We start from the raw sequence: 16,372 nt of genomic DNA, 5'->3' as shown, positions 1-16,372 counted from the left end.
AGCGCTTCGCTACGTACGGAAAACCTCGCGCACTGCGTACGTGGGTGACTGCGGACGCCCAACTAAAACTGTCTAATAAAACCGGCCACGACACCTGTTATTCGTGTCGCCGACGGCGGTATAGCTCCTGTAAGTGGTATGTGTGCCACCCGTGTCTCCTTCGCCGATCGCTCCACCATCGTTCTCTTCTTCGTCGTCGGTCACTGTGCCCACGACATCATTCTCAGCCTGGACTTCCTCTCCGCGCATTCTGCTCTCACAGACTGTTCAGCCAGTACTCTCCGCCTTCACCTGCCTGTTCTGGATCCCATTGGACCACCCCCCCAGCCGCCTCATTTCCGTGACTTCGTTCGCTTGCCACCTTCGGCACTGGCTTACGTTGACTTTGTGTTATCCCCACCAGTGTCCGATGGTCACTACATCACGACTCCTATGTAAGCCGTTCTTTTTACACACTGTATCACAGTACCTCATACAGTTTTATCTATTAGGGCGAATTGCGCCTGCCTGCCACTGGTCAATTTTGGCTTGACGATACGTTGCCACGCGGGATGTCTCTTACCCAACTTTGCTTATTCGAGGATCACTCAGTATAGCATCTATTATAGTAGACGACAGTACAACCGACCCTAATCTGCCATCGCAGTATGCAACTTGTACCATCGCTGACTTACAGAAAATGATTGCACCCGACTTGCCGTCCGGGCACGCTCGTGAGCACTATCGCATTCTCTTTTCACACCGCGACATTTTTTGCTTTAACGATTGTTCTTTGTCCCAAGCAACAGCTGTTAGACATCACATGAACACGGCGATGCCTCTGCTATTCATCGCCGCCCGTATCGAGTGCCGCCGGCTGAGCGTCAAGTCATTCACGCAAAAGTTCACAAAGTGCTTGCCAAGAGCATTATTGAACCGTCGTGTAGTCCATGGGCGTCACCTGTTGTCTTAGTCAAAAAGAAAGATGGCTCATGGTGCTTTTGCGTTGATTATCGGCACCTTAACAGAATTGCAAAAAGGGACGTCGTGTATTGCCTTCCTCCCATTGATGACGCCCTTGACTGCCGTCACGGTGCTCGCTATTTCTATTCTATTGACCTTCGCTCCAGCTACTGGCAGATTGCTGTGGACGAGCTTGAGCGTGAGAAGACCGCCTCTGTAACACCCGACGGTCTTTTTCAATCCAAAATGATGCCATTCGGTCTATGCAACGCTCGGGCCACTTTTGAGAGCAAGATGGACTCCCTCTTCAAGGTTTCAAATTGACCACATGCTTCTGCTACTTGGACGACTTTATAGTATTCTCCCCACCCCTCGCGACGCACCTCGAGCACCTCTCGTCAGTCCTGGACGTTTTTCGTCGAGCCTGTCAGCAATTCAAAGCATCGAAGTGCCACTTTGGCCGTCACCAGATTACCGCCCTTGGACATCTCGTTGACGCGAACGGAGTGCAACCGGACCCAGGCAAAATCCGTGCTATTACGTACTTCCCTGTTCCGAACTGTGTCAAGGATGTGCGCAGCTCTCAAAGATGTCAGGATGTGTCAAGGATGTGTTTACGTCAGCAGGTTCCTTTCAACCTCCGAGCGCAACTATTCCATTACTGAGCGTGAGTGTTTGGCCCTAGTTTGGGTGGTTGCCAAGTTCAGCCCATATGACCAACCCTTTTCAGTCATCACAGACCATCACACATTCTGCTGGTTGTGCTCACTGAAAGGTACTACAGGATTACTCGGTTGCTGGGCGTTGCCCCCACAAGAATATTCGTATTCCGTCATCTACAAATCTGGCCGTCTCCACAAGCACGCTCGTTGCCTGTCTCGCTACCCGGTCGACGAGCCTGGTGACGTCGACTGTAGCACCGCCAACGGCATTTTGTGTCTGCCTTCGCTAACGTCACCGATGAGCAGTACCGGGACCTACGCTGCAAGCACTCATCGAGCGTCTGCACTCTTCACCTACCGACGCCTTTGTTCGCCGATATGTTCTCCAAGGCGGCATCTTGTGCCAAAATAACTTCCTCCATGGTGAACCAGGGGAGGTATCCTGTAAGAATGGACCTAGTGGACATGTCCATGTCGTCTGCTGCTGAAGCGCTGACTGGATGTGATGCCTGGCCACTGTGGACGCGCAGTGCAGCCCAGCCAGTCAGCACTTCAGCAGCAGACAAAATGGACATGTCCACTAGGTCCACTCTGTTGCGTTTCGCCTGCGACACGTGGTTTTGCCGGCGCGACTGCGGCGGGGCGGCAGACATTTTGGCCAGATCGTCGTCGCCGCAACGCTCATCGGCAGGTGTTTCCAGGCGCAACTGCGGCGATGCGACCGCAAAGGATCACCCTCTCATTCCAGTCATTGTGCCCGAACCAGGCGATGCGAAAGCAGGGATTATCATCTCATTACAGTCATTGTGCCCGACCGGCAGCGCTACAACAGGGTGCTACGAGATCGTGCTCGACAGGGTGCTACGGCAGCGCTACAACAGGGTGCTACGAGATCGTGCTCGACATGGTGCTACGGCCGCGCTACGACAGTGTGCGTCACCATTAGCCCATTGTACATTCACGTGCTCGTCTTTTGAGGGGTTCCTTCTTGCCCTCAACTGCGAGAGTATAAAAACAGCTGCCCCCGGACGCCAAAAGGAGGGCTCCGATTTCTTCTGTTGAGTGAAGTGCTCTCCCGTCTCTCTACTTCGGTCAAACCTGACCGCCAACTCTTTGCGATGTTAAAATAAACAAGTTGTTTTGTTGTTACCAGTCGACTCATGCTTTGCCGGGACCTTCGGATGCTTCCAGTTGTACCCCAGGCCGCCAGGCCAACGCTACCCTTGGGGCTTGCGACCCAGGTACAACCACGGGCGTCAGCGCCGAGTTCCCAACAGATCGTACTAGCGGTGCGATCCAAACATCTGGTGGCAGCGGTGGGATCGCCTCCGACTTCAAACAACTGTCTGCCAGCGGTGAGATCGCGACAACGGAGGCCAGCGGCGAAGATATGCAGTTGACTGTATGCTGAGCAGCTCAACGACGATCCGGGAGCAGTGCAACGAGCCCTGTGTGACGACTGGTTGCCTGCAGCGGAACGACTGCGCGGAATTCCTGCCTGCGAGGTTTGGTGAGTGCGGGACTTTCTTCTTCTGAGCTTTGCCAGGCTTTTGTTAGTGTCAGAAACAGAGCTGGTAATTGTGGTTGTCGTTGCTGCCGGGTTAGTTTGCGGCAAGACAATAGTAAGCAGTAGAGAAAGCAGCATTCAGAGCAGCCATGGATTTGAAGTCGTTGCGCAAACCGAAATTGTTGGAGCTTGCAAGAGAGTTGGGTCTGGATGTCTCGGACAAACTCAGAAAACCAGAACTGCTAAAGGCTATTCTTGAGTTAGAGGCTGAGGATGACGAGCTGTCGGAATGCCTTGAGACCATTGAGGAGAGGGAGACTGCAAAAAGACAGGAGCGCGAACTTAAAGAACAGAAAGAGCGAGAGCAACAAGAGAAAAAAGAAGAGCGTGACCGTCAACACGCTTTGGAAATGAAGCGTCTCGAGATAGAGATGGAACGCGCTCGTAATGGAAGTCAGGCACACGGTGCAGGAGAACGAGTATTGTTCAAAATGACTGACCTGATGCGGCCGTTTAAGCTTGGAGAGGACATTGGTTTGTTCCTGGTAAACTTTGAGCGAACGTGCGAGAAGCAGGGGTTCTCTCGGGAAACGTGGCCACAGCGCTTGCTCACTTTGTTACCCGGCGAGGCGGCCGACGTAGTCGCTCGCTTGGATAGAGAGGAGGCAGAGGATTTCGACAAAGTAAAATCGAGTCTGCTAAAAAAGTACCGGCTGTCTGCGGAGGCGTTCCGTCGGAAGTTTCGGGAAAATGAGAAAGGCAAAAGTGAGTCATATACAGAGTTTGCGTATAGGCTTATGTCGAACATGCAGGAGTGGCTCAAAGAAGAGAAAGCGTTTGGTGACCACGATAAAGTTCTGCAGTGTTTCGGGCTAGAACAGTTTTATAGTCGGTTACCGGAGAACGTGCGATACTGGGTCTTGGATAGGCCAGACGTTTGTACGGTGGCTAGAGCCGCTGAGCTAGCCGAGGAATTTGTGACGCGTCGGGCTCGCGGAGCTAAAGACGGTCAAAAGGGTGAATTTGGCTCGAAGTTTGGGAGGCCGAAATTCACGCCCATGAGATTAAAGGGGGACACGCGTAGTGAGGATGCGAGCGAAAGCAGTCCGACCAAACGTAAAGAGACGGCGGCAGCCAAACGCAGAAAGCGGTTCGAGATGAGGCGAGCGCGCTTGTGTTATACGTGCCAGAAGCCGGGTCACTTTTCGGCGCAGTGTCCGGAAACAACACCAAAAGTTGTGTTTTTTTCAATAGGCAGCACTGACGAGAACATGAAGCTTCTCGAGCCTTACATGCGAGACCTCCTCGTGAACGGGAAAGAGTGCCGAGTGCTTCGCGATTCCGCAGCTACGATGGATGTAGTTCACCCGTCTTACGTAGAACCCCATATGTTCACGGGCGAGTGCGCATGGATCAAGCAAGCCGTGGAAGCTCATAGCGTGTGTCTGCCGGTAGCAAAAGTGCTTATTGAAGGACCTTTCGGAGCGCTTGAGACGGAGGCGGCAGTGTCATCTATGCTGCCCCCCCAGTACCCGTACCTATTTTCAAACAGGTCCGATCACCTCCTGCGCGAGAAGGGGCTTTTGTTTGGTGAAGCTAGTGTTCAGGCCTTAACCAGATCGAAGGTTCGGGAGCTCGCTGCAAAGGCGGTAGTTGCGGGGCCGACGTTATCAAACAACGAAAAAGGGTCAGAGGCGCAGCAAGCTGATATTCCGAGCACGCCAGAACTGAATAAACTTGAGTCTGTAACGTTAAAGGCGCCAGATACTGGAGAGGAAACGCCCGACGCGGGAAAGTTAGAAGAGCTATCTACTGATTTGCTCATCGCGCCTACGTCAGACGGACTTGATAGGTTGCTAAAAGTCAGCCGGACGGCTTTGATAGCCGAGCAAAAAAGGATGGCAGCCTGGAAAACGTGCGCTGCAATGTCAAAGAAGGTATCGCCAGGAAAACTGCGCGTTTTGTGGAAAGAGGTGGGGTCCTGTACCGGAAGTATCTAGACCGCAGAGGAGTGGAGTTCGATCAGCTGATCGTGCCTCAATGCTATCGTCAGGATCTGTTGCGCTTGTCACACGGGGGTTCGTGGTCCGGACACCTTGGAGTTAAGAAAACTAAGGACCGTCTCTTGCAAGAGTACTATTGGCCAGGGTGTTTTCGGGACGCAGACCATTTCGTGAGGACATGTGACACTTGTCAGCGGGTGGGCAAACCAGGGGACAAATCGAGGGCGCCGTTGAAATTGGTACCTATCATTACGGAGCCTTTTAGACGGCTCGTTATTGATACTGTGGGACCTCTGCCGGTAACAGCCACGGGGTACAGACACATTTTGACTGTGATCTGCCCAGCGACAAAGTTCCCTGAAGCAGTGCCGCTTAAAGAACTCAGCTCAGTTGAGATAGTTAATGCACTACTGTCCATATTTGCGCGAGTTGGTTTCCCTGCGGAAATCCAATCAGATCAGGGCACAGTGTTTACTAGCGCTTTGACGACAACTTTTCTCGAAAGGTGTGGGGTAAAGCTGTTACACAGCTCAGTGTACCACCCACAGTCGAATTCCGTTGAGAAGCTCCACTCCGTCATGAAGCGCGTGTTGAGAGCGTTGTGTTTTGAACATCGAACTGACTGGGAGCTGTGTCTGCCTGGGGTGATGTTTGCTTTAAGGACCGCGCCGCATGCGGCTACGGGGTTTTCGCCAGCTGAACTGGTGTACGGTCGCTCGCTTCGATCTCCGCTTCGCATGCTTCGAGAATCGTGGGAAGGTAGGGGCGACGACCCAGTCGTGGTGGAGTACGTACTTAAGCTCCTCGAACGCTTAAGAAGGGCACAGGAGTTGTCAGGTGAAGCAATGACAAAGGCCCAGCAGAGGGCCAAGGTTTATTATGATCGGACAGCCAGGGCCCGTCGTTTTGAGGTTGGCGATGAGGTCATGATATTGCGCACATCGCTAAACAACAAACTAGACGTGCAGTGGGAGGGCCCAGCACGAATTGTTCAGAAACTGTCGGACGTTAACTACGTGGTAAGTCTGCCAGGAAAGCGGAAAGCACAGCAAGTTTACCACTGTAATCTGCTCAAACCTTATAGACAAAGGGAAGCAGTGGTGTGCATGATGGTAAACGTTCCTGAAGAGCTTCCGGTCGAGCTTCCGGGACTAGGCTCAGTGACGAACAGGGAAGACACCGGTCAAGTCATTAGTGACCTTATCAGTAAAGCACCGCTGTCGCCCGAGCAGAAAACCGAACTACACCAGCTATTACAAGAGTTTCAAGGTCTGTTCTCTGAGAGGCCTGGTAGGACTTCTGTACTTACTCATGATATAGAACTTACCTCCACAGAGCCAGTACGATCCAAGGCGTATCGGGTGTCACCCCGCCAAAGCGATATTATGGAGGCTGAGGTAAAGAAAATGCTACAGCTCGGTGTTATTGAGGCAGGTGAGAGTGATTATACCTCCCCTTTGATTTTAGTTGAGGTACCGGGCAAGGAACCTCGTCCTTGCGTCGACTACCGCAGGCTTAATTCCATCACTAAGGATCAAATTTATCCGATCCCTAACATCGAGGAGCGCCTTGAGAAAGTTAGTAGCGCTCAGTTTATTTCCACCCTAGATCTTGTCAGGGGTTATTGGCAGGTTCCACTTACAGAAGAGGCTAGTAGGTATGCGGCGTTCATTTCACCAATGGGAACATTCCGTCCTAAAGTGTTGAGTTTTGGTTTGAAGAACGCGCCATACTGTTTTTCAAGTCTCATGGATAAAGTGTTGCGGGGACAGCAAGAATTCGCTTTACCGTATCTAGACGACGTAGCGATATTCTCCGCATCCTGGTCTGAGCATATGGCACACTTGCGGGCAGTGCTAACCCGCCTGCGCGAAGCGGGCTTGACAGTAAAGGCTCCTAAGTGCCAGTTAGCACAGGCCGAGGTTGTCTACCTCGGTCACGTGATTGGTCAGGGTCGTCGCCGCCCCTCTGAAATAAAAGTGGCCGCTGTGCGTGACTTTCCGCAACCGCGCACGAAGACCGATATTCGGTCGTTCTTAGGTGTCGCCGGCTACTATCAGAGGTACATCCCCAGGTACTCTGATATCGCGGCTCCCCTGGCGGATGCTCTAAGAAAGACAGAGCCTCAAACAGTCGTCTGGGACGAGACAAAGGAAAGAGCTTTTAGCGCCCTAAAGAGTGCCCTAACAAGCCAGCCTGTGCTACGATCGCCAGACTATACAAAAGGGTTCGTTGTTCAGTGCGATGCTAGTGAGCGAGGCATGGGCGTTGTACTGTGCCAACGGGAAAAGGGAGAAGTAGAACACCCCGTCCTGTATGCTAGTCGTAAGCTGACCAGTCGTGAGCAGGCGTATAGCGCCACCGAGAAAGAGTGTGCATGTCTCGTGTGGGCCGTTCAGAAATTGTCATGCTATCTAGCCGGCTCGAGGTTTATCATTGAGACGGATCACTGCCCTCTCCAATGGCTGCAGACCATCTCTCCCAAAAATGGCCGCCTCCTGCGCTGGAGCCTCGCTTTACAACAATATTCCTTTGAGGTGCGTTACAAAAAGGGGAGTCTCAACGGTAACGCCGATGGCTTAAGTCGAAGCCCCTAACGTAGGAATCAGCCTCAAAATTGTTTGTTACTGATGTTTTTCTTCCTGAGGCAGGATTTTTTTTAACATGTTGCTTTTGTTTAGTGTTTCAAAGTGATGATATGCTTTCTAGTGCAATTTTTCAATTTGTGGACGCGTTCTGAGTGATGCTAGACTACTGTAAGGAACTAGGCAGTGGTATAAAAAGGGGAAAGAGCCTGGCAGGGCTTAGTGAGGGTTGTGCCGTGCTTGCTGACTGAGCGGTTGAGTTTCAGCGTAGTTCTAACGCTTGCCGGGAACGAGAACAAAAATGTGAACTCTCCCGAAGTCACTTTGCAGTGTCCCGTGCGAACCTGAACGAGAGAACGAGGCCTTCTCTGTGCGCTGCGCTCAAGAAACGTCGAGGGACGCCCGACTTCGGTTATGAGCATCATCGAGCGACATCCCTCCGGACAGCGGATGCAGTCCCCTGTCCATCGGGATCTCCTTCCCCCGGCGGGGCGGTCTGTTGCGTTTCGCCTGCGACACGTGGTTTTGCCGGCGCGACTGCGGCGGGGCGGCAGACATTTTGGCCAGATCGTCGTCGCCGCAACGCTCATCGGCAGGTGTTTCCAGGCGCAACTGCGGCGATGCGACCGCAAAGGATCACCCTCTCATTCCAGTCATTGTGCCCGAACCAGGCGATGCGAAAGCAGGGATTATCATCTCATTACAGTCATTGTGCCCGACCGGCAGCGCTACAACAGGGTGCTACGAGATCGTGCTCGACAGGGTGCTACGGCAGCGCTACAACAGGGTGCTACGAGATCGTGCTCGACATGGTGCTACGGCCGCGCTACGACAGTGTGCGTCACCATTAGCCCATTGTACATTCACGTGCTCGTCTTTTGAGGGGTTCCTTCTTGCCCTCAACTGCGAGAGTATAAAAACAGCTGCCCCCGGACGCCAAAAGGAGGGCTCCGATTTCTTCTGTTGAGTGAAGTGCTCTCCCGTCTCTCTACTTCGGTCAAACCTGACCGCCAACTCTTTGCGATGTTAAAATAAACAAGTTGTTTTGTTGTTACCAGTCGACTCATGCTTTGCCGGGACCTTCGGATGCTTCCAGTTGTACCCCAGGCCGCCAGGCCAACGCTACCCTTGGGGCTTGCGACCCAGGTACAACCACGGGCGTCAGCGCCGAGTTCCCAACAGATCGTACTAGCGGTGCGATCCAAACAACTCTTACAGAATACCCCCCCCCCCCCATTTCCCTGATTTTCTTCTTGTCGTGCCCAAACATCTACGACGGACTGTTCTCTTTGAGCTCCGTGACCCACCCACTGCAGGACACCTAGGCGTATCTCGCACGTGCGACCGCGTCCGCCGCCGCTTCTATAGGCCCGGTCTCGCTCGATCCGCCTGACATTATGTTGCTGCCTGTTATTCCTTCCAGCGTCAAAAAACTCCTGAGGTGCTACCTGCCGATAATCTCCAGCCGATCACAGTCCCTGCAGAACCGTTCTTCCGTCTTGGATTAGATCTCCTCGGCCCCTTTCCCACGTCATCCTCTCGGAACAAATGGCTAGCCGTTGCAACGATTACGCCACACGATACGCCATGAGACGGGGTCTCCTACCAATTATGCCACTGACGTCGCAGACATTATCTTGCATGAGAATACCTTGCTTCATGGCGCCCCGCGACAGCTGCTTACTGTCCGTGCTGGTAACTTTTCGTCGAAAGTTATCGCCTACATTGTGCGTTCCTGTGCCACTCAACACAAGCTGACCACCTCATATCATCCTCAAACCAATAGACTGACAGAGCTGTTGAACCGTACCCTCACAGATATGTTGTCCGTGTACGTTTTGAAGGACCACCATGACTGGCACATTGCCCTTCCTTACGTCATATTTGATTATAATTCGTCTCGTCATGGCACCACCGGATTTTCTCCATTTTATTGTACGGTCGCAAACCGGCCCTTGCCCCTCGAAACTACACTTCCTCCTGCTGCGACCTCAACAAGTGAGTATGGCCGACAAAACACACCAGCTCTCCTCGCAAGCCAGTCAGCAGCGCCTATACAACGCCCGCCACCATAACGCGCAGTTTTCGCCTGGTGCGCTCGTGCTCCTGTGGTCACTCTCTCGTCATACCGGACTTTCAGAGAAGCTCATTTCCCGATACACGGTGCCATACTGCGTGCTACACCAGGTGACGCCAGTGACTTACGAAATTGCTCCCGTCAGTTCTACCTCACCCTCTGCTCTGGTATCCAGTGATGCCGTGCACGTCAGTAGGCTCAAGGCCTATACTACATTGCTTCCGAGACCGGCCTTTAGTGGCTCAGGGACGGCGCTTTTGCCGCCGGGGGTAGGGCTACAGACCATTATTTACGATGACGAAGAGGCCAGTGGTGTGGAGACGACGACGACGTTTGGAGGCTAGCGCGGTTTGTTGCCTTTTGGCGAAGTGCAGCGTAGCCATTTGTAACTATACTTGTGTGTAGCTTCTCGTCTGCGTCTTCCCACGTAACAGTATCACTTGTCTGCAAGAAAAAAATAAAAAAGAACAGATGTTCCTTACGATACCCTTTTCCGGCTTATCGGTAAGTATCAGTAAGCATTTTCTTTTAGCTTCCTCCGACTTTCCCATTTGAGTATAGTATGAGTTGTATTATTAACTTTCTCTTTGTTTCTCTATTTCTCTCCCGAATATTCTTTTTTTACCTTCTTTGTTCTTAAGCTGTTTTTGTAGTTCCACCTTTTGTTGACTAAGTCGAAGCCTTCTTATTGTTTAATACGTTCATATGCTGCTTTTCTGTTCATTTATGCCTTGTCTCCTAAAACATTTATTCGTAAATTTTACATGTTGCCATTGTTGTTTGTATTATTAATTCTATTCATCATGCACAGGAGGTCCCCTATCAGTTTATAACTACGGGACCTCCTTCTGTATATACATATGCTGTAATTATCCCCATTTTGTCATGAATAAACTGATTCTGAAACTGATTCTGATTCGTGCCAGCTTAATATAACAGTGTAACTTACAAACAAAGGCAAGGTAGAGCAGTGTCACACCCCATCCTCAGTCACACAGTTTCCAGTACTTGGGCTGTCCTAAGTTATAAAGCAGTGGGCACCTCACGAGGAAAACAACACTCCAGCAAAAAGAATAAAGCGATTTTTTTTTTCTTTCTGGCGGGAACTCATGCCCACTTCACAGCGAAGTGCACGAGCTCTCACGCCCTCTCCCGCGACAGTGCCACGCGTTGCCTCGCGCAGGTGACAATCCGCAGCCCGGCGACGGCAGCCTGGTGCAGCTTCCGGTGCCCGGGAACCCACAGTCTGTGTCCACGTATCCCGCAGCCGGCCAGGATCAGTGGACGCTGGCCCTTGAGCATCAGGAGGGCCCGATGCGCCTGATCCGCATCCAGATCCCTGTGACGGTCGGCGTAGGCCGCTGGATTCTCACCATCACAGGCGACGGACAGAACTTTCGAGTCAGGGAGTCCCTCTACATTCTATTCAACCCCTGGCACAATGGTGAGTGTGTTTGCCGGTGCGCCTCGTGCTAACTCGCACACCTATACGCGCGAAGACATGCAACACATGAAAACACACGCAGAGATCAAATAACGCGCAGGAAGACGATTGGCGAAGTAGGCTTCGCGAAATAAAGGTTACATTAACCACAGTCGATATGATTTCACCATCATATTGAATAAGAACTTCTAAAGAGTGCGGCAAGAAAAGGGTTGTGAGAAGCAGGTGCCAGCTAGCCGCGGAGTAAAAGTAACCGATCGGAATTCGGCACGCATGGGCGACCTCTGCTTATTCCCACTGACGCGTGCATTCTGACCGCTCCCGGCTGCAAAGCTTGGAATACTTCGACCTGCCGCGGAGAGGTGATGATACAGGCACCTAATTCATTTGCGTCTCACAATTCCAAAAGAGATTGCGTTAGCGAACGCTCCTTTCGATCAACCTTGAGCGTCCCTCCTTCTCCCCCGCTTCCCTTCCCCTCCCACAGCGCAGATGCTGCCGCTGGCACGTTTGGGAAGGCGCTTCGCTCCGTTCGCGCAGGGCCGGGGATGAGAAGTTCATGTATTCCCCATGAGCACACTTACGGCCAGAATTTGCGCTTTAGAATTGTCCCTAGATGTCCCTTTAATGAAGGTAAGAAGAAGTTGGGTCTTTGGCGAAAAAACAAAAAATCGGTTCTAACGTACTGAAGTAACACAGGAGCCACGAGAAACGGCGTGGTGTAGGAAGGACGCGGGTTTATTTCTGACAACCTGGAGTTCTTTAAAGTGCGCCCAGTGCACGGTACTCGAAAGGTTTTGCTTTACGCGTGGATCAGAATCCGGCCCCCGCGTACGGGGATCGAACCACGGTGCATTAGATCCTTATGACGCATCCAGGCACCCCATGTCCTAAATACATTTAGCACCAGCCTCAGAATGTACGGGGCACGGTTTCTACGTCGATTAGTACAAATTTGTACATTTGCTCATTTATGTATTATTCGTAATCCATGCATCTGTACAGTGGTGACGTTGCCGCCTGCATGCATGCATAGATACACTAACTGCGACCCGCACGACGAAGAAAACTGCACAAATGAACATCTCTGCACAGTGCCCCTTATTGTGGAGAAGCCAGATTTAAAGGCGTCCGCTACATAGGTCCAGACACTTTCGAGGCGAAAAATTCTTAAACGCATGCGCAAGCAGCGCAGGAAACTGAGACCAGGATGTTGCATACACAGAATGTTCCGTATACGCCCTTTAGGCGCACTTAGTAGGGAAAGAAAAGCCCCGGATGTTTTCGCCATCTTGCAACAGAGGCGTAGGCACAGCGAGGCAGCCCAGTGGCTGTGGCGCTCCGCTGCTGGTCGCGAGCTTGCGGGTTCAATCCCGGCCACGGCGGACGCGTTGTGATGGAGGCGGAATGCGAAAAACGCTCGTGTACCGAGTACTGTGTGCACCTTAAAGAACTTGCAGGTGGTCAAAATTAATCTGGAGTCTCCCACTACGGCGTGTTTCATCAGCAGATCGTGGTTTTAGCAGGTAAAACCTGGCAATTTAATTTAACAGACACCCCTCACTGTCTCGCTCGAGGCAGGCACGTACATTATTTCGCTAACGAAAGGAAGTCCTCGACTCTTCGCAGGTGATCTCCCTTCTACGCCCAATCGAGTCCGATGCTGCTTAGTTTCGGTGTCATTCTGCGTGACGGGGCGGGCGGCACAACGGCGGATATAGCGTCACCAACGGCGTTCCGCTTCCTTGTTTCCGTATTATTTCAACAGCTGCACCCGATGCTCGCAGCTCCACGCAGTCGCCATGGAAGACAGTCCAGAACCTATATGCACATCTTCCGGCGCCTACTCCGCGCCTTGCTCGTGCATATAACGAATGCGGTCGAGACCCACCAGCGGAGTCTAGAAGGAAATCGCTTCTGAGAACGTCGTTGCATCTAAATATATACGTTTATCTCTACAGAGTTGGCGTGTTTCATAGTTAGGGTATAGCTTGGGGACGATAAAAACAAGCCTATACTGCTGAAGTTCGCGCTTGTACTCGTTCGCTGAAGACACCAAGGATGTTTTTCCTTTTTTATTATTTTTTTTTACTGGTGGAGGCAGAGTGCAGGAACACTTTTATGAGTTTAAGATATTTCCAGCGCTTATCTTATCTGTCCTGTCGTCTTTTCTGTGTTCTTCTAATACGTTGTTCGTCTTCTTCCGTGTTTTTTTTTCTTTTCTTTTTTTTAAGCAATGGAAATGTCTAAGTTTCACCTAACTCAGCATTATGTATTAAGTAACGCTTCTGTGCCATAGATTTAGGTCATATTTAGCGAGTATGTCAATGACTGACAAGGCTCAATGACAGACGCCTGGCTCTTAACCATTAGCATCGAAACTGCAGCAAATGCCTGGGCAAATATGAAACCCACTCTGCGTATTCCAATGGGATTAGTTCGTATCGATACGTCTGAACCCGCTTTTTTCATTGAAATCGTGGTAGATGTCAACACGCGAGGGTTTAGTTGGTTTACTTTCCTGATTTGGTGTTTCTTTCTGTCAACTGGGAATGGGTTTCTGTGAACAAGACTCACGTGCGCTGTCGGTGTCTTCAGGGGCTGTCGTTGCGATGTAAATTATTGTCAGGTATATATATATATATATATATATATATATATATATATATATATATATATATATATATATATATATATATATATATATATATATATATATATATATATATATACATATATGCTCTCGCATAGTGGATGGATTGGGAATTTAGAGTTCTTTTGAATTCATCCCTGCATATACTGCTGAACACCAGTGTTACACTACACGTAATTCGCAGGGGACCTCGTGTTTATGGAACACGATCAGGCGCGGGCCTTCTACGTGATGCAAGACAGAGGCCTCGTATATCACGGACAGGTGGAGCGCCCCGATCCCAAGGAGTGGTACTACGGGCAGGTACGAAGCGAGCTGCTGTTATAATGGAAAGGGGCCGCTCTCGTTTGTGTCTCACGCGGACAGTCACAGTTGGCGCAGAGCTCCGTCTAAATTCTGAAGGCCTCCTCGTGGTTCTTATGAAGCTATAGTTGTGCAATACTGCGCACTGAACAGCGCTGTTGGCACCCACCATGTAAAAAAAGAAAAACATACCCAAGAAATCTGGACATTGTTCCAGCCATTGTACCATGTCCCTGTGTCGCTTATTCTCGTTAGAACGTTCGTTAGTACTCACTTTAGGAGTTTACGCCGCACGCAGAGATGTACGGAGAGGACAGTAATGTCTGTCTTACACGACTTTATAGGTGAAGGGGGCTTGTCTTTTAGAGGAACACGTATGGGTCTCCTTTGTAGTTTTGTGCTACTTTGTAGTTTCGTGCTAATGTCAATATTTCCCTCTCATGAACTTTCCTCCACCTTGAGTACTGCCGCAGAACTGATTTGTTAGACTCCATATGTGATTCAGTATGGCAATCGAATTGTACGTGTGTGCTTGTTTACTTCGGAAGCTTAGTGCGTAACGCCAAGCAGTAAGCTTGTCTTGCACAAAATCTTTTTACTGGTTTCTTTCAGTTCGAGAAAGCAACGCTGCCAACTGCTGAATTCCTCCTAAACATCCGCGAGCTGCCGATTTCCGAAAGGGGGAATCCCATCGCCGTGTCGCGGGCGCTTACTTCCGGCGTAAGTGCACTTCTCGTTTTCATTCCCGCACACAGACCACACGAAGTAGGAGCAACGTTGGCAAAGTCAACACACTTTCCCGACCAGTACGAGTGGCGACGCGGGATTCATGACCTTGACAAGCCACAAGGAAGGCTAGAGGCACGAGCCATAGGGTTTAATGCAGGGAGTCGAACTGGAAGAAATACCGCTTCGGTTAGTGTTCCGGTACAACGCGCTCCCATTTGAGTTCCGTCTCGGGGGAAATAAAATTTATGACGGTTCGCAACACTGAACCGGTTCGCAAACCGGTGCGGCGCAGTTCATTTTGTCTTGCCCCATGGCGATGTGTCGCATAGTACTAGAGCACTGCACCGGCCTTTCTGTCAGGCCTGGGCCCGGCACCAGCCCGAAAGTGCTATGCGTTTGTTTAAACTAGGCCCCTACACGACCCGGGCCCCAAAGATCCGGGTCCGGCCCGCCCCGGCCACACCCGGTTTGGTTCGACCTATTAGCCCTTGAGCCTAAACGAAGCATGGTCGGATTCTCTGTTATTGTGAACCATGCTAGCCGAGCACACACAAATTATTATTCGATTACTCGATAAGAAAACAGGCATATATAATAGACAGAGGGGCAAATAAGGAGAAAGCAAGCAGGCAACTGTCCCCGAGACGGGATCAACACCTACCTACTCTCTAGCAAGGAGGACATGGAAAAAGAAGTTGATTATTTGGAATACAGTGATTTCACTGCGTCATGTTTTCCGCTGGAGTTGGTACTCTGAAAAAGAAATTCGTCGGTAAGAGAAAGAAAAATACATCGTCTGTTAACCATGCTCGTGTGTTAAAGTGTGATAATAACGACCGTACTATACTTTCCAAATAGTTGTGCAGCAACATATGACGAAGCATAGGCACACTCCCGTACTCACCACAAGCCATTCCATCACACTTTATAATCTCAAATAATAATTCCAAGCTACATTGATGTAACTCGAACCAATTGACTTGGCACGAATGTAAAGTTAAATACAATGGTCTATTGGTTTTCAGGGATGCCATAATACACTGCAACTAGAAGCTTTTTAGCCCCAATAAATGCAAATTGGTGACACGCATGGGTAATGCTCATGCGCAATCATATTGTCACACGGCACATGCCGTTTTGAATGCTTTACTCTGCTTCCTTTTTATTGGTGTCAGTTCTTTAATCGTCGACAATTTAGGCATCCGTGTTTCGTAATGTAATATGAGCAAATTCTGGCTCTCTCTTCTTTTGTTTCGGCACGTATAGGTAGAAACCGTGCATCGGAACATCGTAGGAAATAGTTGTCTTTCTTTCATCAATTTGGGATATTCAATGCTGCTTTGTTCACCTAAAATTGCAGAGGACCCGCCTAGTGCTACATAAAAACATGTGCACTTATCTGTGCAGCGTATCACTGCTGTGTAGTGGCCTGCCTGCCCCGAGTTTCCCAGAAAGCGGCTGACACAA

General features: G+C 50.6%; 1 protein-coding gene across 2 annotated transcripts in view; it reads left to right on the top strand.

Annotated features, from left to right (window-relative positions):
• Positions 1-16,372, top strand: part of LOC142563416 (hemocyte protein-glutamine gamma-glutamyltransferase-like) — a 65,753-nt gene that overhangs the window by 7,429 nt on the left and 41,952 nt on the right. For both annotated transcript variants that reach the window (XM_075673972.1, XM_075673978.1), the window contains exons 3-5: positions 10,960-11,220; positions 14,058-14,176; positions 14,789-14,896. In XM_075673972.1, the coding sequence (XP_075530087.1) occupies positions 10,960-11,220; positions 14,058-14,176; positions 14,789-14,896 (488 nt within the window). The remainder of the gene's footprint in view (positions 1-10,959; positions 11,221-14,057; positions 14,177-14,788; positions 14,897-16,372) is intronic.

The sequence above is a fragment of the Dermacentor variabilis genome, chromosome 1 (genome assembly GCF_050947875.1).
Source record: "Dermacentor variabilis isolate Ectoservices chromosome 1, ASM5094787v1, whole genome shotgun sequence".
Taxonomy (NCBI): domain Eukaryota; kingdom Metazoa; phylum Arthropoda; class Arachnida; order Ixodida; family Ixodidae; genus Dermacentor; species Dermacentor variabilis.
Note: the sequence above shows the minus strand (reverse complement) of the source record. Positions and strands in the feature narration are given on the sequence as shown.